The 22,660-nt window shown below is 44.6% G+C and overlaps 1 protein-coding gene across 4 annotated transcripts in view; it reads left to right on the top strand.

Annotated features, from left to right (window-relative positions):
- The window catches only part of TEDC2 (tubulin epsilon and delta complex 2), a 327,490-nt gene that overhangs the window by 114,087 nt on the left and 190,743 nt on the right, over positions 1 to 22,660 (top strand). For all 4 annotated transcript variants that reach the window (XM_069210499.1, XM_069210500.1, XM_069210496.1 and 1 more), the window contains one exon: positions 18,032 to 18,647. In XM_069210499.1, coding sequence (XP_069066600.1) covers positions 18,032 to 18,647 — 616 coding nt within the window. The remainder of the gene's footprint in view (positions 1 to 18,031; positions 18,648 to 22,660) is intronic.

Here is a 22,660-nt window from a genome sequence, read left to right as displayed (position 1 = left end):
CCATGGTGACAGAGAAACTGGTTTCCCCTGGCCAATACCTGACTGGAAAAACTTACACAGTCACCAACGCTGACAATCAGAGAAAAGTACATCCCATGGCAATGGTTACTTTAGAATGGGGAGGGGTCAATGGCCTGAAACAGGTGGTGGTCTCCTCAAATATCCCAGTGGACTGTCTGCTTGGAAATGACCTGGAGTCCTCAGCATGGGCTGAGGTAGAACTAAAAACCCATGCAGCAATGCTGGGTATCCCTGAACTGGTGTGTGTGAAAACAAGAGCACAATGCAAGGCACAGGGTGAACAAGTAGAGCTGGAGTCTGGAAGAATGGCCCAGCCTACCAAGAGAACAGGAAAGTCAGTTGGGAAACCAACTGCAACACAGCAAAAGAAAGGGAACCTCTCTTCTCAGGAAGAAGTTCTGCCCTCTGAGGGAACTGAGCCTTTGGGGCTTGAACCTTATCAGGTTGAGCTCTTAGGCCCAGGGGGACCCTCAAGGGAGGAGCTGTGTAAGGGACAAGAAACCTGTCCCTCTCTTGAAGGCCTTAGGCAGCAAGCTGCTGAAGAGTCCAAGGGCAAGAAAAATGGAACACATAGGGTCTATTGGGAAGATGGACTCCTGTACACTGAGGCCAGAGACCCCAAACCTGGTGCCACTAGGAGAGTGGTAGTGCCTCAGCTGTTCAGAGAGTTCATCCTAACATTGGCCCATGACATTCCCCTTGCTGGACATTTGGGACAAACCAAGACGTGGGAGAGGTTAGTCAACCACTTCTACTGGCCCAATATGTCCAACATGGTTAAGGAGTTTTGCCTCTCCTGCCCCACCTGTCAAGCCAGTGGTAAGACAGGTGGGCACCCAAAGGCCCCCCTCATTCCACTTCCAGTGGTGGGGGTCCCCTTTGAAAGAGTGGGTGTGGACATAGTTGGTCCACTAGAACCTCCCACAGCCTCAGGAAATATGTATATCCTGGTAGTAGTGGATCATGCTACCAGGTATCCTGAAGCTATTCCCCTTAGGTCGACTACTGCCCCTGCAGTAGCCAAGGCCCTCATTGGTATCTTTACCAGAGTGGGTTTTCCTAAGGAGGTGGTGTCTGACAGAGGTACCAACTTCATGTCAGCATACCTGAAACATATGTGGAATGAGTGTGGAGTGACTTATAAATTCACTACACCTTACCATCCACAAACTAATGGCTTGGTTGAGAGATTCAACAAGACATTAAAGGGCATGATCATGGGGCTCCCAGAAAAACTCAAAAGGAGATGGGATGTCCTCCTGCCATGTCTGCTTTTCGCTTACAGAGAGGTGCCACAGAAGGGAGTAGGATTCTCACCCTTTGAACTTCTGTTTGGTCATCCTGTAAGGGGACCACTTGCTCTTGTTAAAGAAGGCTGGGAGAGACCTCTTCATGAGCCTAAACAAGACATAGTGGACTATGTACTTGGCCTTCGCTCTAGAATGGCAGAGTACATGGAAAAGGCAACCAAAAACCTTGAGGCCAGCCAACAGCTCCAGAAGTTTTGGTATGACCAAAAGGCTGCACTGGTTGAGTTCCAACCAGGGCAGAAAGTCTGGGTTCTGGAGCCTGTGGCTCCCAGGGCACTCCAGGACAAATGGAGTGGCCCTTACCCAGTACTAGAAAGGAAGAGTCAGGTCACCTACCTGGTGAACCTGGGCACAAGCAGGAGCCCCAAGAGGGTGATCCATGTGAACCGCCTTAAGCTCTTCCATGACAGGGCTGATGTGAATCTGTTGATGGTAACAGATGAGGATCAGGAGGCAGAGAGTGAACCTCTCCCTGATCTTCTGTCATCAGACCCAAAAGATGGCACAGTAGATGGAGTGATCTACTCAGACACCCTCTCTGGCCAACAGCAAGCTGATTGTAGGAGAGTCCTACAACAGTTTCCTGAACTCTTCTCCTTAACCCCTGGTCAGACACACCTGTGTACCCATGATGTGGACACAGGAGACAGCATGCCTGTCAAGAACAAAATCTTTAGACAATCTGACCATGTTAAGGAAAGCATCAAGGTGGAAGTCCACAAGATGCTGGAATTGGGAGTAATTGAGCGCTCTGACAGCCCCTGGGCTAGCCCAGTGGTCTTAGTCCCCAAACCTCACACCAAAGATGGAAAGAAAGAGATGAGGTTTTGTGTGGACTACAGAGGGCTCAATTCTGTCACCAAGACAGATGCTCATCCAATTCCAAGAGCTGATGAGCTCATAGACAAATTAGGTGCTGCCAAATTCCTAAGTACCTTTGACTTGACAGCAGGGTACTGGCAAATAAAAATGGCACCTGGAGCAAAAGAGAAAACAGCATTCTCCACACCTGATGGGCATTATCAGTTTACTGTTATGCCCTTTGGTTTAAAGAATGCCCCTGCCACCTTCCAAAGGTTGGTGAATCAAGTCCTTGCTGGCTTGGAGTCCTTTAGCACAGCTTATCTTGATGATATTGCTGTCTTTAGCTCCACCTGGCAGGATCACCTGGTCCACCTGAAGAAGGTTTTGAAGGCTCTGCAATCTGCAGGCCTCTCTATCAAGGCATCCAAATGCCAGATAGGGCAGGGAACTGTGGTTTACTTGGGACACCTTGTAGGTGGAGGCCAAGTTCAGCCACTCCAACCCAAGATCCAGACTATTCTGGACTGGGTAGCTCCAAAAACCCAGACTCAAGTCAGGGCATTCCTTGGCTTGACTGGGTATTACAGGAGGTTTGTGAAGGGATATGGATCCATTGTGACAGCCCTCACTGAACTCACCTCCAAGAAAATGCCCAAGAAAGTGAACTGGACTGTGGAATGCCAACAGGCCTTTGACACCCTGAAACAAGCAATGTGCTCAGCACCAGTTCTAAAAGCTCCAGATTATTCTAAGCAGTTCATTGTGCAGACTGATGCCTCTGAACATGGGATAGGGGCAGTTTTGTCCCAAACAAATGATGATGGCCTTGACCAGCCTGTTGCTTTCATTAGCAGGAGGTTACTCCCCAGGGAGCAGCGTTGGAGTGCCATTGAGAGGGAGGCCTTTGCTGTGGTTTGGTCCCTGAAGAATCTGAGACCATACCTCTTTGGGACTCACTTCCTAGTTCAAACTGACCACAGACCTCTCAAATGGCTGATGCAAATGAAAGGTGAAAACCCTAAACTGTTGAGGTGGTCCATCTCCCTACAGGGAATGGACTTTATAGTGGAACACAGACCTGGGACTGCCCATGCCAATGCAGATGGCCTTTCCAGGTTCTTCCACTTAGAAAATGAAGACTCTCTTGGGAAAGGTTAGTCTCATCCTCTTTCGTTTGGGGGGGGGTTGTGTAAGGAAATGCCTCCTTGGCATGGTTGCCCCCTGACTTTTTGCCTTTGCTGATGCTATGTTTACAATTGAAAGTGTGCTGAGGCCTGCTAACCAGGCCCCAGCACCAGTGTTCTTTCCCTAACCTGTACTTTTGTATCCACAATTGGCAGACCCTGGCATCCAGATAAGTCCCTTGTAACTGGTACTTCTAGTACCAAGGGCCCTGATGCCAAGGAAGGTCTCTAAGGGCTGCAGCATGTCTTATGCCACCCTGGAGACCTCTCACTCAGCACAGACACACTGCTTGCCAGCTTGTGTGTGCTAGTGAGGACAAAACGAGTAAGTCGACATGGCACTCCCCTCAGGGTGCCATGCCAGCCTCTCACTGCCTATGCAGTATAGGTAAGACACCCCTCTAGCAGGCCTTACAGCCCTAAGGCAGGGTGCACTATACCATAGGTGAGGGTACCAGTGCATGAGCATGGTACCCCTACAGTGTCTAAACAAAACCTTAGACCTTGTAAGTGCAGGGTAGCCATAAGAGTATATGGTCTGGGAGTCTGTCAAACACGAACTCCACAGCACCATAATGGCTACACTGAAAACTGGGAAGTTTGGTATCAAACTTCTCAGCACAATAAATGCACACTGATGCCAGTGTACATTTTATTGTAAAATACACCACAGAGGGCACCTTAGAGGTGCCCCCTGAAACTTAACCGACTGTCTGTGTAGGCTGACTAGTTCCAGCAGCCTGCCACACCAGAGACATGTTGCTGGCCCCATGGGGAGAGTGCCTTTGTCACTCTGAGGCCAGTAACAAAGCCTGCACTGGGTGGAGATGCTAACACCTCCCCCAGGCAGGAGCTGTAACACCTGGCGGTGAGCCTCAAAGGCTCACCCCTTTGTCACAGCCCAGCAGGGCACTCCAGCTTAGTGGAGTTGCCCGCCCCCTCCGGCCACGGCCCCCACTTTTGGCGGCAAGGCTGGAGGGAACAAAGAAAGCAACAAGGAGGAGTCACTGGCCAGTCAGGACAGCCCCTAAGGTGTCCTGAGCTGAGGTGACTCTGACTTTTAGAAATCCTCCATCTTGCAGATGGAGGATTCCCCCAATAGGGTTAGGATTGTGACCCCCTCCCCTTGGGAGGAGGCACCAAGAGGGTGTACCCACCCTCAGGGCTAGTAGCCATTGGCTACTAACCCCCCAGACCTAAACACGCCCTTAAATTTTGTATTTAAGGGCTACCCTGAACCCTAGAGAATTAGATTCCTGCAACTACAAGAAGAAGGACTGCCTAGCTGAAAACCCCTGCAGAGGAAGACCAGAAGACGACAACTGCCTTGGCTCCAGAAACTCACCGGCCTGTCTCCTGCCTTCCAAAGATCCTGCTCCAGCGACGCCTTCCAAAGGGACCAGCGACCTCGACATCCTCTGAGGACTGCCCCTGCTTCGAAAAGACAAGAAACTCCCGAGGACAGCGGACCTGCTCCAAGAAAGGCTGCAACTTTGTTTCCAGCAGCCTTGAAAGAACCCTGCAAGCTCCCCGCAAGAAGCGTGAGACTTGCAACACTGCACCCGGCGACCCCGACTCGGCTGGTGGAGATCCAACACCTCAGGAGGGACCCCAAGACTACTCTGATACTGTGAGTACCAAAACCTGTCCCCCCTGAGCCCCCACAGCGCCGCCTGCAGAGGGAATCCCGAGGCTTCCCCTGACCGCGACTCTTTGAATCCTAAGTCCCGACGCCTGGGAGAGACCCTGCACCCGCAGCCCCCAGGACCTGAAGGACCGGACTTTCACTGGAGAAGTGACCCCCAGGAGTCCCTCTCCCTCGCCCAAGTGGAGGTTTCCCCGAGGAATCCCCCCCTTGCCTGCCTGCAGCGCTGAAGAGATCCCGAGATCTCTCATAGACTAACATTGCGAACCCGACGCTTGTTTCTACACTGCACCCGGCCGCCCCCGCGCTGCTGAGGGTGAAATTTCTGTGTGGGCTTGTGTCCCCCCCGGTGCCCCACAAAACCCCCCTGGTCTGCCCTCCGAAGACGTGGGTACTTACCTGCAAGCAGACCGGAACCGGGGCACCCCCTTCTCTCCATTCTAGCCTATGTGTTTTGGGCACCACTTTGAACTCTGCACCTGACCGGCCCTGAGCTGCTGGTGTGGTGACTTTGGGGTTGCTCTGAACCCCCAACGGTGGGCTACCTTGGACCAAGAACTGAACCCTGTAAGTGTCTTACTTACCTGGTAAAACTAACAAAAACTTACCTCCCCCAGGAACTGTGAAAATTGCACTAAGTGTTCACTTTTAAAACAGCTATTTGTCAATAACTTGTAAAGTATACATGCAATTTTTATGATTTAAAGTTCCTAAAGTACTTACCTGCAATACCTTTCAAATGAGATATTACATGTAGAATTTGAACCTGTGGTTCTTAAAATAAACTAAGAAAATATATTTTTCTATACAAAAACCTATTGGCTGGATTTGTCTCTGAGTGTGTGTACCTCATTTATTGTCTATGTGTATGTACAACAAATGCTTAACACTACTCCTTGGATAAGCCTACTGCTCGACCACACTACCACAAAATAAAGCATTAGTATTATCTCTTTTTACCACTATTTTACCTCTAAGGGGAACCCTTGGACTCTGTGCATGCTATTCCTTACTTTGAAATAGCACATACAGAGCCAACTTCCTACAGAGAGTAAGTGGTTTGCCCACAACCACATGACATTGAGACTACACCAGGATTCCAGCCTGGATCCCCAGTTCCAAAGTTGGCACCTCTGGCTGTAACACCACACCTTTGCCCAGGCCCTGTAGTGCACGTATTTTGTTCTGGAAGCCCTGCATTCATTGGTGATTTAATTGAATCGTTTGTCCTAACTGTTTCTGAAAGCATTACAAAAGTTTCATTTCTCTGCTGTAAGGTATTCACCATAATTTAAGTATATTTGCACAGGGACCAGGAGTGCATTATAAAACAGGAATAATAATTAAAAAATTGAAAGCCTTTGTGATAATGACCAGTTCCGTTTACCAGCCTTTAAGGCTCTTCTTTGGACTCACTTTCAGAGTCGGGCCTCCTCTAATCCTTTGGGTGATCAAATGGAGACTACAAGAATCCATACAATGTTAATACTTCAGGCCGTGCCATTAATGGAGTTGCATTTAAGAACATGAGCTGGACGTCACCATCATGTTATGGATCCTTTTAAGTTTTGGCATCTCGTATGGACTCAACAACCCCCCAGGGCCGTGATTCACAAAAGATATTGCCCTAAACTGTTTCATCTATTAAATAAAAAGTGACATGTACAACACTTTCTGATGGATTCAAGAACTACCTTCCACACACCAGGCACCCCAATCCTTTCGGGGCTGGGTTAGGGAATGCGTTCAACAACTTTGAGTCCAGGAGAGGCAGCCTTCTTCCCAGTTCCTTGGACTCTCCTGCAGCAGGCATCCAAGCCACTTTAGTTTTTACTTAGCTGCACATGACCACCTCGTCAAAGGCAGGATCACTCATTTTCTCCACGGATAGTGATCCATACTGTCCGACATGTTAGCTTTACCTGGCTATTCATTTCCACACCATCGCCTCTTCCGCCCACATCAGAACAGCTTTCGAAGAACCATTTGCCAATCTCCTGCAGAGAGTTCAAGCTATTTTAGAGAAAGCAGTCAGATAGAAAGTCCTGTCCTCAGAGATTGGGACTAGGTGTCTTCCCTTTATTTACTGTAAAAAAGGGTGGAGGCTTTCAACCTATTTTAAATCTTCAACCCCCCTCAATTTCGACCTGCAGAAGAACTAATTCTAGATGCTGGCCCAGATTCTCTCTGACCTGGATCCAGGAGACTGGATGGTGCCATTGGACTTGCAGGTCACCTATTTCCATATCCCATTTCTGCAGGCCTACAAGCGCTATCTGCTGTTGAAGAGGGGCTACAAGCATTTTCAGTTTGCTGTTATCCCTTTCGGCCTTACTAGTGCCCTCTGGGTGTTCACGAAAGTGATGGTGGTGGTTAGAGCATACCTTCTGGGGTACCAGTCTTCCCCTATGTCAACTACTGGCTTTTGAATTCAGGCTCACCAGAGTCACTTGCAGATCAACTCCAGATGATGACGAACCTCTGAACATAGTTGCGGTTCACTATCCACTTGCTGATCTTACACATAACTCCTTCACAAAGGCACCCTTTCATCAGAGCCATACCAGAGACTGCATTTTTGGGGCATTGCCTTTAGAATAATGAGTCCAGGATATGATCTAGATATTTCAGTCTCAGTTCTGGGTATCAGTGAGAATGTCTCTCTGGCTTCTTGGCCTACCAGCTTCCTGATTCCTGCTTACCGGTCATGGAAGATGGCATATGCGTGCTCTGCCGTGGGATCTGAAGTCTCAGTTAGCCCAGCACCGTGGGAACCTGTTGGACTCCATCCGTTTCAGAGGTGATTTGAAAAGATCTTGGCCAGACCTCTCTCTCTCTCTAACCCACCCACAGCTGATGATGGTGACATGCATATCACTGCTGGGTTGGGATGTCGTCTGGGAGAGGTGTAGATTAGAGGACTCTGGTCTCTCTGGTGGATGCCTGCATTCACATCAATTTGCCGGAGTTGCAGGCTTTTCATCTGATGTGGAAAGCCTACTTACCCTCAATCAAGGAGCGGCTGGTTCAGTTTCTCATGGAAACACCTTTGCGATGTAGTGTTGTAACATGCAGAACAAGGTGGGGTCCTGAGGTCTGTACAAAGAGACCTCTGGACCTTACTGACTTGTCAAGGCTTTTCTCTGTGCATCTTTAACGTCAGGATGTATGAACTTGGTTACCAGTGATATCTAGCAGATCATGAATAGCAGCTGTGCTCAGAGGGGACACAGGGCATCTTCCAGGAGAGAGCATTGGTTTCATTGCCTTTACATTACAGAGAACGCATAGCATCCACACTTTTGCTCATTGGTGTTTCTAATAAGGCCCTCTCTGAGGGCTCCTGTATGCCCTCCTGCTGTGACATCTCCTGCCTCACATTTTGAAGAATTTCAAGAATGACCAGGCCCAGGACATCATAGTGACTCCAAATTAGGCCAAGGGAGTGTGCTACCTGAAATATTTTGGCATGAAAATCTGTCCTCAGACTACCACTTCAGGGGATTTTCTAATAGCAGTTATAGGACGGGACCTCGCATCTGGGCCTGCACAATGTACACCTCCATCCGTGAAGATTGAGCAGTGGCAATTGACTGCATTTGATCTACCTCCCAAAGTAGTGGACATCATCCTGGTGATCAGGTGTCCTTATACAAAACTGTTTACACCGGATGCTCAGACAAATTTGTGGGTTGGTTTGGGACTAGAGCATCCTTTCTTCTGCAGGTTGTGACTTCCTTTCTCATTGAACAGTCACTCAGTTTTGTGCCATTCTTTTCCCCGCCTCACCCCTCAAAAGAGGAAAAAGTCTATTGTTTGGATCCGAAAGAATGCTCAGTTTTTACATCAATTGCACCAGACATCATTGTGTAGATGATCAGTGCTTTGTGGGATTCTCTTGGGCAAAGAAAGTCAAAGCAGTGCAAAAGTGGTGCAGAAACGGACTTTGACCAGATGGATAGTCCTCTGTATGCATGTAATGTAAGTTTATTTGTATAGTGTACAGTTGATTGCCTGAATGGTGTCCTGACGCTACAAAATGGTTGTGGGAATGAAACAGCAGCTTGCCAGCACTCAGAGGCAGTGGAATAGCCAAGATTGTAGGCGCAAGTACTGAGAAGGCGTTCTGACCCATCCTAGTCTTAGACATGCTGGGGATGGTCAGAAGACTGGCTTACGAGGACCTACTGAGCCAATAAAGCCAACTGTTAAAATCTTCTGTTGGGGATGGGTGGGCCACTGATAATGATAGGCCTGGAGGATCAAACACAGGGATTTATTAGTCACTCTTTAATGTGACTGGAAGCTCCTTTTGAGTGGCCAGCTTCCAAGGTAGAAATCTCGGGACTCTGTTGGGTTTTCTGTTTTCACAGTGCTGGTCGTACATATTGTACTGCTGATGTAAAAGTGGGCATTAACATGATAATGCACATAATACAAGCCTTCTGTCTTTACATAATATTATTTGACATGGCAAAGGAAAACCTCTGAGGATATCTGCCTAAACTAATTGCATTTCTTAGTCAGGCCCCACATTTCGAACTAATTACATGAGCTCCAAGTCAAAGAGAATATATTTGCAGTGCCTCCTTTTTGCTGGAGTAAAAGTCCTCCATGACTGAAAATTGCAGCAGCATAAGAAGAGAATGGTAAGTGGGACTGCGGTACCAAGCATGTTTAGTTGAGGGAAGCTCACAGCAACTCAACCACATACTGTGAGTCTGGGCCATGTCATATGTTTTCTAAACTTACTACTTCCTGGTCGTCAGTTAGAGTGAACACAAAGTTTGGTTAGAGTCGACAAACATATTTGCTTGTAACGGTCTGAGCATTGCTGCTGCTTTCAAGCTATGTGTCTCATGCTTTACCATTGGCCAGTCACTGGGAATTGAGGACCTTGAACATAACAAAAACAATCACTCAGTCACATCTTCTGTTGTCACTCTTAGGCATAATGCTAGGGCCAACAGTGACTATCTTGCCATCCCCACAACTCTCATGCACCGAAGTTATTGTTTCACTTCCTGGCTTTTCACTAGGAACACAGAATGAGACACACTGGGGATATAGTGAAAGTCTAGACAGGAGCTAATCACAAGACTGTTCCCTTTTCTCTTTGATACAAGTTCTAGAGCGGCACACTACATAATGTTGTTCCAACTTATGGCAAGCAGTGTTTTAGGACTAAAAGACTGTAATGTTACAGGTATTGTTATGTGTTCTACTATGCTTTTAATTCTATAATATGTATTGGAATGAGATTGCATCGTGGCATTTTTATGTCCTGATGCAGACTCGTTCCAATTCCATTTAGAGACTGTTGTCTTTTGGTTACCAGGTGAGAGGCAGTTACTGAAGAGCTTCTCATCTGGATGGCAGTGCAGCTGTGGCTCTTATTTTATCCTGTATTTTGTCTTGAAATAATAAACTTCCACGTTAATTGTTTACTTTTCTTGGAACTCCCTTCCTTTACCGGTGCCCGCACTACATTTGGTACCAGGAGTGGGGCGCTAAGGCCAACGGGCAGCATGTTGCGTTGCATAACTATTTCAACGCTTCGTTTTGAAGAGTCGCATGACGCACGCTGGATCTTTGTTTTTCATCAAGATTTCTCTTACTCCAGGTGCGAACCACTGACTGGGCTCCGGCAAACTTTATGTATTTAATATTGCCACTTACCTTCAACTTGTGCTCCTGCGGCTGCTTTCGTTTTTCGTCCGCGCGCTCTATCCTGTGTCGGACAGCGCATGAGGTGCTGACGTGCTTAGCACATAGTCCTATCTACTTTAGAAACAAACGTTTCTACACGTTGGATTACGTCCTTGGTGGCCATCTTGAAGGTTTCGGATGGTTTCCCTTTATTTTAATAGACACCAAGAGGATCGTTCAGGCAACTATATTGATTTATTTATTTCAATCTCTACCACCTTTTACCTTTAGATGAACAAAGTGCCATTTAAATTCTACGTGTCATTTCTTCATTTCACATTGCATTTTTGCACTTAAATTATTATATATTAAAAGAAATAGTAATAAAAATAGAAAAAAGAAAGAACTTTTCTCATATATTTCAGCTGAAGTATTGCCATGGCAACGCACCAAAATGTCATTAATCCACCACCCTTCTTATCAAAACCTGGCAAACCAGAGATACAATGGAAACGCTAGATGCGAATCTTTGAAAACTATTTGGCAGCCATAGATGGTCTTTCGTATGAACCACCTAGGAAGTTTGCACTGTTGTTTAACCATCTAGGAGTGGCAAGCCAGAATGTTTTTGACAATCTTCCTCAAGTACCCACTCCCAGCGGTGACTGCATATGGAAGGTTTATACTGAAGCCATAGAAAGATTAAAAAAACAATTTGCTGAGGAGTCTAGCGTGCTATTAGAGAGCCACAGTTTCTTTAAATGCAAACAATCCAGTGATGAATCGGTGGAGGAATATGTTGCAGCATTGCAAATTTTAGCAGCAACATGTGAATTTGAGAATTCCATTGACGCTTATATCAGGGATCAGTTCGTTTTCAACTGTTTTTTTAAAAAATGCAGGAAAGATTGCTTACTTGTAGGAATCCTTTCACTTTCAGAAGTTATGGACATTGCAAGAGCATTGAAAGATCCATAGTTTCCACGCAGGCTCTTAATAATCAAGATGAACTCTCACATGTGTCTTGTATTTCAGATGACTATACTGTTGCAACTGTAAGAAATGTGAAGGAAAAGGAAAAAAAACATTTGCTACAGATGTGGTTTGCAAAATCACCTAGGAAACTGTGCCTCGTGTCCAGCGATGGGCAAGAAATGCATGAAGTGCAAAAAATTTGGCCATTTTCAAGTTGTATGTAGATCTCAATCCTCAGGCTCAAATGTTAGGATACATAATGTTGAAGTCAGATGTCCTCAAGACACTACTAATAGCTATGATACTCATATTCAAAATTATTCAGACAGATTTACTAATGTAATTCTTACTGTTGATAATGATCAGTCACATATTAGTATTAAGGGGCCTATTTGTCAAGCTCTGATTGATGGTAAATCTCTATCAGTCATGGCTGACTCGGGGGCGCCTATCACTATTTTGGCTGACAGTACATTTCATTCTCTTTGGCTGATTACTTTTAAACTAGAAAATCCAGACATTAATCCCAACCCCTTTGGTGACAAAGAGATTGAACTGCTTGACTATTTTTATTCATGCTTACAAATACTTGGTAGAAGTACTTGGACTAAAATGTATGTGGCTGTTAATGGGAGGAACATTGTAGGTTGGATGGATTTGGCCAAGTTGGGAATTCATCTCAAACCTGGACAAGTTGATCCTATTGTACTGGGAGAAGTACTAGTGTTAACTGTTGAAACACATGCTGATGTGCTACCTACTATGATTTCCAAATTCCCGGGTGTTTTCAACTCTGTGATAGGCACTGTTTTAGGTTTTGAACACAAACTGAAACCTAATGCCAAGCCAATTTCTCACAAAGTGAGACCAGTACCTAGTAATGTTCGAGATGATTTGAAAACTCCACTAGAAAATTTGGAACGAGATGGAATCATAACCCCCACTGAGTCTTCTGAATGGGTCTTTCCCATTGTTCTAGCCAAGAAAAAGTCAGGAGAGCTTCTTTTATGTGTAGACCTTAGGTCATTTAATAATAATATTCTTGTAGATTGTCATCCTTTACCACAGATACATGAAATGTTAGCCAATATAGGAGAATCAAAGAATTTTTCTGTTATTGATTTACGTGCTGCTTATCATCAGATAACATTGAGTGCTGAGACACAAGAATTCACTACATTCATTACACCTTTTGGAGTGTACAAGTATCTGAGGTTACCTTTTGGGCTCGCCTCAGCAACGAGTGTCTTTCAGAGGGTAATGGATATTCTATTTAGAGATTTACAAAATGTACAAGCATTTCAAGATGATATTCTGATTTTCACGGAAACTAAGGATGAACACCATACTGTTTTGGAGAAAGTGCTCAGTATTCTGAATGATAGAGGGATCACTATCAGGCCAGAGAAATGCAACATTTTGGCACAACAAATTGATTATCTGGGTCATTCTATTTCCCAGGAGGGTATCAAGCCAAAATTTTGCAATGTGGAAGCCATACTTAAAGCTCCAGCACCCACTGACAAAGATACACTAAAGTCATTTTTGGGTTTATGTGAACACTATGCTTGTTTTGTTCCCAACTATGCCTCCATAGTTTAACCCATGAGAAAGTTACTCAAGAAGGGTGCCAAATTTACATGGTCTACAGATGTTGACGTGGCCTTCACTACAGCCAGGAATTTAGTAGTCAAAGCTCCGGCTTTGAGTCCCTTTATTCATGGACAAAAATGTTTCATTAATGTGGATGCCAATATGAAAGATCTGGGAGCTGTATTCGGTCAGAAGGTTAATGGCAAGCAAACCACTACTGCTTTTGAATCAAAAAGTCTCACAGAGTCTGAGAAGAATTACAGCACAATTGAAAGAGAAGATCTAGCCTGTCTGAGCAGTCCAGAAATTTAAGACACACTTATGGGGCAATTCTTTTGAGCTATACACGGATCATAAACCTCTAGTGTATTTACTTCAGGCTGACGGTTTAGGCAAAGCCTCTACTCGCCTTGTACACTTACTTTATAAGCTGCAAGAATATGATTTCACCATTCATTACATACAAGGTGGAAAGAATTTTAGTGCAGATTGTCTTTCAAGTTCATCACTGCCTGTCAGTTATGATGTCAATAAAGAAAATGAATGTGCTGTTGCTACCACTGATGCAGTGTCAGAGCTTCATGGTGCTGTTTCTGAAAGAGTGGTTGGAAGCCTCGTCTCAAGATGATATTTTAATGAAAGTTTTGGCATTCACACAAAAAGGTTGGCCACCTATTCGTAATCTGGAGAACTTTGAGACTGTATGCTCATATTTCAGCAGAGCTGTATTGTGAGGATGGCATTCTCACTAGTAATGGGTGCTTTATTCCTCCTACTGTATTAAGGCGAAAATTAATTACCTTAGCGCATGAAGGCCTTACTGCTACTTTCAAGAAAATCAGGGAACACTATTGGTGGCTTGGCATTAACAGCCAAGTTACTTCATTTGTTAATTTGTGTCCACAGTGCATAGCTTCCGACAAATACTGGTAGACCGTCGAGAAGCCTCTTCATTCTGTTCCATTAGAAAGAAAGTGGAGTTGGACTTCATGGGTCCATTTGGTATACTTTCATCTAATAACAGGTTCCTGATTGTACTTGTTGACTACTTTTCGAAATGGATTTACTATTCCTTTGTGGAGTCAGCAAATACCAAATCTGTTATTCAGTTTCTTGAAAATGTTTTTCAATGGAGGGAGTTCCTAAAGAAATAGTAACATGTAATGGTACTCATTTTATTTCCAGCGAAATTAGATCTTTTCTCGTAGAACATGACATTAAACATCTTCAAGTAGCCTTATATAGCCCTTCTGCAAATGGTTTAGTAGAAAGGGTAAATCGTTTCCTCAAAGAAGGCATTCAGTCTGGTCTTCTGGTGTAGACGTGATGAGGTTTCTGAGAAACAAAATGAATGCTTATCACTCTACTCCTCATTCCACAACAGGTGTATCTCCTTGTGAGTTGCTGAGGGGGAGGAAATTTGTGTCAAAGATTTTTCCCAATTGGTTAGATCATAAACATAAATGCCCTGAGCTGGTTGAAACTTTGGTTCAGGAGAGGGTGTGGATTAAACAGGCTCAACAAAAACAATATTTTGATTCTCATAAACATGTGAAGAGAGACGTTTTAATGTGGGACAATAGGTACTCATCAAAAAACCTTACAGAGTGAGTAAAGGGATGCCTCAGTTCTGTTCACCTTTGAGAATTGAGCGTGTTTCCAACAGTGCAGTCCTTCTGACAGGTAAGGGTTGGTGGAATAAAAGTAGGTTAGTACACATTTCTGATGCACAAAGGGATATTTATAACAAAACGTGTACAGCATCAAAGGATGATTCCATAATTTTTGAAGCAGGGAGTCATAGAAAGATGAAAATCATATAGTTCCTAATTCAGCAAGGTTTGCTGGTGTGTTGGGTTCAGAATCATCTGAAGTGTTAGAGAACAGTTTTGCTAACAATTATGTAAATGTTGACAATTCTACTTCTCTCTTTCCACAGGATTCTGCTGCTAAAAAAAGGGTTTCCAAATTGCACATAAAACTGTTAGATTATGATTTTAGTTAATTTGTTTAAAGGAGGGAGATGATTTATTGTTACGGGTATTGTTATGTGTTCTAGTATGCTTGTAATTTTATAATCTGTATTGGAATGAGATTGCATTGTGTCATTCTTATGTCCTGATGCAGACCCGTTCCAGTTCCATTTAGAGAATGTTGTCTTGAATGTTGGTGAGAGGCAGTTACTGAAGAGCTTCTCATCTGGATGGCAGTGTGGCTGTGGCTCTTATTTTATCCTGTATTCATTCTTGAAATAATTAACTTCCACGTTAATTATTTACTCTTGGTGGAATTCACTTCCTTTGCCGGTGCCCGCACTTCACTGCCTGGCTTGTCACTAGCAACACAGAATGAGACACACAGGGGATACAGTGACAGTCTAGACAGGAGCTAATCCCAGGGCTGTTCCCTTTTCTCTTTGATACACGTTCTAGAGCAGCACACTACCTAATGCTGTTCCAACTTATGGCAAGCAGTGTTTTAGGACTAGAAGACAAATGTTGCTGTAGCAGACGGGTAACAATATGTCTGATTTCAAAACCTTTTTAGCTTCTTTTTATTTTACCAAGCCGGGGTTGTAGATTACACTGACTTTTAATGAGTTAATGTGGCTAGTGCTTTTTTAGTCTCATGAACTGAGCGTAACCGCATAGTGAAAGCTTTATGATGTTTATTTCTTTTGGAATGAAGGGTAAATGTCCGATCATGCGAGTTTAGATGAGAATCAGTTCTCAAAGATCAATGCCCTTAAATCATCTGATGGCTATCATGTATTGCAGGGAAATATATGGGTGGATCAGTAGAGTTGGGTGTGTCCATGGGTGTTGGAAAAATGAGGGCCTGAGATTGTGTTTCAAGTGGCTTTGGCACATTTATCAGTGGGGATCTTGTTCTGGAGAAGAAGAAATACGGAAGTCCAGGTCTATGGTAAGTTACATGTGGTTGTTCACCTCCGGCACAGTGGATTCAACAGCCGATCAGTTCATAGATAAATTGACAGAGCTTTTTTGAGTTGAGGCTATTCTGCAATAATGCAACATAGAAAGTTGAGGTGTAGAAATATAGTGTATTGTTGCAGGGAATGAAGTATCTTTAATGGTATTTGGCATAATGGATCATTAGGGAGTAGTTTGTTGTTCATTGGCTGAGCTTTACTTGAGTTGTAGAGGGCGTCAGTGCAGGACTGGAGTGCATTGGCAGAAATCTCTAAGTCTATTCATATTTCTTCATTTAACTTGTAATTCGTACTTTTATAAAGTGCTCATTGACAGTAGCTATTCTCTTCGAAGTGCAACAAAACATACAGATAAAAAAGGAAAGAAGTGTAAATTACGAATCAGTAATATGATGAATCCAGGTCTATCTTGCTCGTTGAAAAAGTTATAGTATGATTCCTAGCAGCTTATAAACTGTGAATGGGAATATATCGTTTTTGAGGATAAGTTGGGTATTCTTTAGAAGCAACTTTTCTTAGGGCTCTGATTGGGTAACGATAGGTACGATTTAGTATGAAAGGGAGAAGCCCTTGGTGGATGAGACGTTAGACCTCATCGGACCTGTTAGCAGCACTGGAAAGGTGTGTTTTCAAGGACTTGCAGATTAGGCGACAGCTCTGTGCCTTTCTGTGGTGCTTCATGGGCTTGTTCTTTGTGCAAACAAGTCTGCCTCCTACAATATTGAAATTATTTTTGAGAATGGCTCAAAGGTTGAGTGTGGCAGATTATAGACTTCAGTAGGTAAAGACTTACAACATTTTGATGAGTAGCCTATAGTAATACTGCAATTTCTGGACTAAACACTGATCTTTCTTTTATTGACAAACTAATTTAGGCACCTAAAATGCGAATGTAATATAGAAATATAGGCCACAAATGAGCCATGCAGCAAGGTTTTTTGCTTTCTGAAGCTTGGAGAGTGTTTCCAATTCTTGTACTCTACATTGCTGTAACAGCTATTTTTAAGGTGACCAGACTTTTAGAACCAAAAATCAGAACATAGATAGAAATACGGCGATAGATGCTGCAGTATCACAACTGCTCCCAAGGTCTAGGACTACTTCCGTGTGACCTAAAAATCTACTACAAAAGACGACAAGAAACGAAAAAAGACGTGTTTCACAGGTTGTGCACCTCGTTACCTTTCCAAAAAGTAAACACGAAACCGCATTGATTTCGGGTTTCATTGCATTCTGGGGCAAGTAGTGCTGTATTGATAACAGTAAAAGTACCAGAAATCAAAGAAAGAAGATCTAGACCTGACACACTTCAGTTTGTGTTTCTGCCCATGTTGATTATTTTCAGAGCACCTTTCCTGCCTCGGTGTACAGAATATTGCAAACCTCTGTTGCATGAGAACACCCCGATCACATGCTGCTGTGAGTTCCGGTGGCAGCTTGGGTACCCCGCCCCTCATTCAGCCTGACTCGGCATAGCCGCGACTTTTAGAAAAACAGAATTTCTATCCCTAGTGTGAGGAGAGGGCTAGTAAAAGTGTAAGAATGCACCGCACTGAAATGTGTGTGCGCACCCAGCCGTCTCTCAAAAACTGTGACGTGTCTTTACCTAAAAGTGTCGGGTCTCCAGGACAGTCTTTGAAAAACCGAGACTGTCCTCGGAAATTCTGAACGTCCAGCCCCCCCCAGCCATTTTACGAGCAAGAAAGTGGAGTCCGCACAAATGCACCCATGCGGAGGTTGTCCAGGGAGCAGTGACAACACAGTGGTTTGGTTCATAAGCATTAGTGTTTCTGTCACGTACCAACTCAAGTTTATGAAATCCCTGTGATTTACCTGCTGTTGGACAGTTGTTATCTCTGTACCATGTTCACTTCTTGTTTTATTTACCGTCCTACAGAGAACAAGTCATCAGCTGAAGAACAGCGGGAGCTGACCCTGTTAAATCGGGCTTTAGAGAAAGCTATGCGTATCCGAAGTACTCTCACGCCACAGGTACACGAAGTTCCAGCGAAACCTGAGCACGACCCAGACAAGAAAGTAACTTCTAGTGCCAACCCTGTCAGGTGCCCAGCCTCAGTCATACAAGACAAGACGCCTAGACCTACTTCAGTGACACTCGCCACAAAACCTAATCCCACCAAGAAGCCCCAAGGATATGTATTGCACGCCCCATACAGGACGATCCCTGAAAAAAGGCGAAGCCGTGGCGCATCTGTGGCTGCTGTGCAAGTTGCTCGCAGTACAAAGGAGTCCGGGAAGGTTCACACAAGAGAACCTGCTCTGCAAAAAGACCCACGGTCCTCCTCAACAAGCCGGCCTAACCAACTGCAAAGTGAAGTGGCAGCTTCACACGCTCCGAAAACATCACCCAAGGGTGGAGGTGCTGACCGGCTGCTTGAAGATCTGCAGGTGGATGGCCCTGGACATACCGATCCAGTCTCGAGTGAGAAGCTGATCCTGAGTGGGGCCTCAGAAGGAAGCAAAGCTCAGCTCTTCACGCTCAAAGAATCAGGGTAGGTTGTCTTCTGCAAAACCTTGGGTAATTCATGGTAAGGATGTTTCCTTAGCAGTTAGCACAGTCTTTCATAAGTCATTACCAAGGGTGCTGGGTTTCACCCAGTGCTTAATTTGTTAAAAAAAAAAGGTGCCGGTGCCCAAAGCCCTCCTCTTAAACACGAGGCTCCTGCAATTAAATGTGCGAACATCCTGAAGCCATTTTGGACCTATTCAATCCATTTAAAGCCACTCCCTGCCCCTTCTGTTCACTTTGGCAGCTTTCTACTTTCTCCCTTTCTGACGCTTTTTCGTTTTTCCCTTCCTCCGTCTGTCCCATATGTGTCTTTCGCTCGCAGCAAATGCTTGAGGCAGGAGAGTAAGCTCCGGCCCTCAAAAATAAGTGCCGGTGCTCAGCACTGGAAACAACAAGCACAAATTAAGCACTGGTTTCACCACAAAGTATGTCTGTGAGAAGAATGGTCCAGGCAACACTTCTGGCAAATATGTTTTATTACTAACCTGGAGACTCCGTTTTTATTTTAAGTTTACAATTTTAACTTTGTCTTTAGCCTTGACAAAACCACACAGAGGTAAATGAATATTTGAAGTTTACAAATCACATAATGTTAAAAGCAAACAAACAACGAAATGCCTCGTTGTCTTCCTTCAGTAAAGGAAAGCGTGCAGTTAAGTTATTTATTAAGCTCCCCCATACAATGTATTATTTATCAACATGCCACGTTAATCTTGAACCAGTGCTTAATTTGTGCTTGTTGTTTCCGGTGCTGAGCACCGGCACTTATTTGTGAGGACCGAGGCTTATTCTTCTGCCTCAAGCATTTGCTGCGAGCAAAAGACAAATGGGATAGACAGAAGAAGGAAAAACTAAAAAGCGTCATAAAGGGAGAAAGTAAAAAGTTGCAGGATGAGCTGAAGGGGCAGGGGTGGCCGTAAATGGTTTGAAATGGCCGAGGTGGCTTCAGGATTACCTGCCTCAGTATTCAGCGCTGGCAGATTTAATTACAGCAGCCTCGTGTTTAAGAGAAGGGCTTTGAGCACCGGCACCTCTTTATTTACAAATGAAGCACTGTCTTGAACACATGTAAACCTAGCATAACAGCATAGGTACATAGATGTTTAAACTAACAAATCCTTATAATTCCTAAATATGAATATAGTACTCCTTGATTTGAACTCTTCCTTCAGTTCATAAGCAAACGGCTGCGGTAATGAAACAGCAGGGCTTGCCACTGTTCTGTTTCAGGAGCCAATGCCCCGGTAAAAATACTTTGGATTCATATTTTAAAAATAAGAAAAAGGTCCATGGTCAGTGCTTCTTGCTCGTTTGCAGGCCTGTTCGATCTGTTCAGGAACATGTGCGGTACAACTCTTGGTTATATTCTGGTCTGCTACCTTGGTGCTCAGAGGAAGCGGCACGAGACCGTGTAGCATTATAGCCAGTATTGAGGGCTGTAATGGATGATAATGGCCCTCTTCCTGAGTAATGGCCCAATAATTCACATGTGGTGGCATGTTAGAAGTGTTTATAGAAGTGACCCCTTCTCGTAAGCCGTGGCATGTTAGAAGTGTTTATAGAAGTGACCCCTTCTCGTAAGCCCTGCGATGTTTTTCTCTGCTTTTCCACGTGAAAAAGTCAGAGAGGAAAGTACAAAACTGAAGTAACATTTGACAGTGTTGCTTAAGAAACCGAAATATGATTTATTATCCTGCAGTTTATTGTAACCAGCAATTAATGTTTACTTAGTAAATGTTAATGCATGTATCAATGGCCAGCTGTTGTTTCCCTAAAAACGTTAAAGCACATTAAACCTTAAAAATGTAGTTGTGCAGAGGTGCACTGAAAGGTATGTTGGCCTCTGGGAAGAGTCATCTTGTCAGGCAGAGCTCAACATGCCACTAGCTCTAGCAAGGCCTTCTACTAGAGACAGCAGCCTCTTGTGAAATCTCAGAATTGTATTTTTACTCGGCATTCATATTCTTTAATGTTGCATTTACATTGCTATGAGTAAGAGGACTTCGAAGAGTTAAATGAATAGCCTTCGCACTGAAAAGGCCAACTTGGCAGGACTAAGCATTATGGCCCTCATTCTGACCCTGGCGGTTTGTAACCGCCAGGGCAGAGGGCAGAGGAAGTCCCGCCAACAGGCTGGCGGTGCTTCCGGGGCAATTCTGACCGCGGCGGTAAAGCCGCGGTCAGAAAAGGGGAACCGGCAGTTTCCTGCCGGTTTTCCCCTGCCCCAGGGAATCCTCCACGGCGGCGCTGCCAGCAGCGCCGCCATGGGGATTCCGACCCCCTTCCCGCCAGCCTGTTCCTGGCGGTTTACACCGCCAGGAAGAGGCTGGCGGGAACGGGTGTCGTGGGGCCCCTGGGGGCCCCTGCAGTGCCCATGCCATTGGCATGGGCACTGCAGGGGCCCCCTAACAGGGCCCCATTAAGATTTTCAGACACTGAAAATCGCGACGGGTGCAACTGCACCCGTCGCACCCCAGCAAATCCGCCGGCTCCATTCGGAGCCGGCTTCATCTTTGCTGGGGCTTTCCCACTGGGCCGGCGGGCGATCTTTTGAAGATCGCCCGCCGGCCCAGCGGGAAAGTCAGAATGCTCCCTGCGGTCATTTGACCGCGGGGCGGTGTTTGGGCAGTTTCCGGCGGGCAGCCTATGTAGTTAAAATAAATCAATGCAAATCAAATGTGAAAACAAATATTTGCTGGAACACAACGAGATAGGTTAGAACTATTTATTTCGGTACTTTGAGGCGATTATGGGGACAAACATTTACAATAAAAACAACAATAAAACAAATATACATAAAATCAGTAAAGTTAGTAAGCCTGAAATGTATTAAACATTAAAAACTTCAATTTTGTTTCACATGTAGAAAAGACTGCAACATGTTTTTTTCAGTTTACCCATAGAGTGAGGGTAAGATAGGAGAACTCGGAGTCGACTGAAGGGCTTGTTAGACTGGATGTGTGCTGTGGAATTGGATTGGGGTGTGAGTAGAGGTAGACGAGCCAACAAATTACCAAGGAAGTCCAACAAATTGTTTGCTGTGACTCGAAGAGGCCATCCACAAGCCGAGCCTTAAAACTTCCATGTCAGTCATGCATCAGAGATTATGCTAGAATATTCTAAGGTGTCTTCAAAATTGAAAAAGTAACATTTCTTTAACACATTGGAACGTTTCACTTTAGTACATCAGATTATATCATTAAATTAATACGTATTAAATAAAAGTGAAATTTTTTAATCATGAACCGAGAAACATTACCACCCTGACCTGATGACAGGTCTATTAGTGAGCTAAGAGGCAAGAGGTGATGTGTCCCCTATAGGTGTAGGAGGCTGGCCTGGCTTATAGTGGGTACCTTGTGGTACTTACTCCTTGTGCCAGGTCCAGTTATCCCTTATTAGTAGATTGGAAGTGTTCTAGCAGCTTAGGCTGATAGAGGTAGCTATAGCAGAGTAGCTTAGGCTGAACTAGGAGACATGCAAAGCTCCTACTATACCACTAATATCACTTAACACTATATCATAAGAAAACACAATACTCGGAGTTAATACAAATAAAGGTACTTTATTTTAGTGACAATATGCCAAAAGTGTCTCAGAAGATATACTTCCTTAGGAGGTAAGTAATATACACAAAATATACACACAAACCAAAATCAGGTAAGTAAAGAGTTAGAAAAGTAATGCAATCACTTTAGAACACAATAGAATACAATAGGAGACAATAGGCCTAGGGGCAACACAAACCATATACTCCAAAAGTGGAATGCGAACCACGAATGGACCCCAGGCCTAGTGTAGTCTGTAGAGGGTCGCTGGGAGTGTAAGAAAACACTAAGGGTGTCCAAGATATCCCACCCCAAGACCCTGAACAGTAGGAGTAAAGTTACCCTACTACCCCAGAAAGACAGTAAAGTCAAGATAGGGGTTTCTGCAAGGACAACCACTGACTGCAAAGCACTGAAGATGGATTCCTGGACCTGATTACCTGTAAAG

The sequence above is a fragment of the Pleurodeles waltl genome, chromosome 10 (genome assembly GCF_031143425.1).
Source record: "Pleurodeles waltl isolate 20211129_DDA chromosome 10, aPleWal1.hap1.20221129, whole genome shotgun sequence".
Taxonomy (NCBI): Eukaryota; Metazoa; Chordata; class Amphibia; order Caudata; family Salamandridae; genus Pleurodeles; species Pleurodeles waltl.
This window is presented reverse-complemented; position numbering and strand designations above follow the sequence as displayed.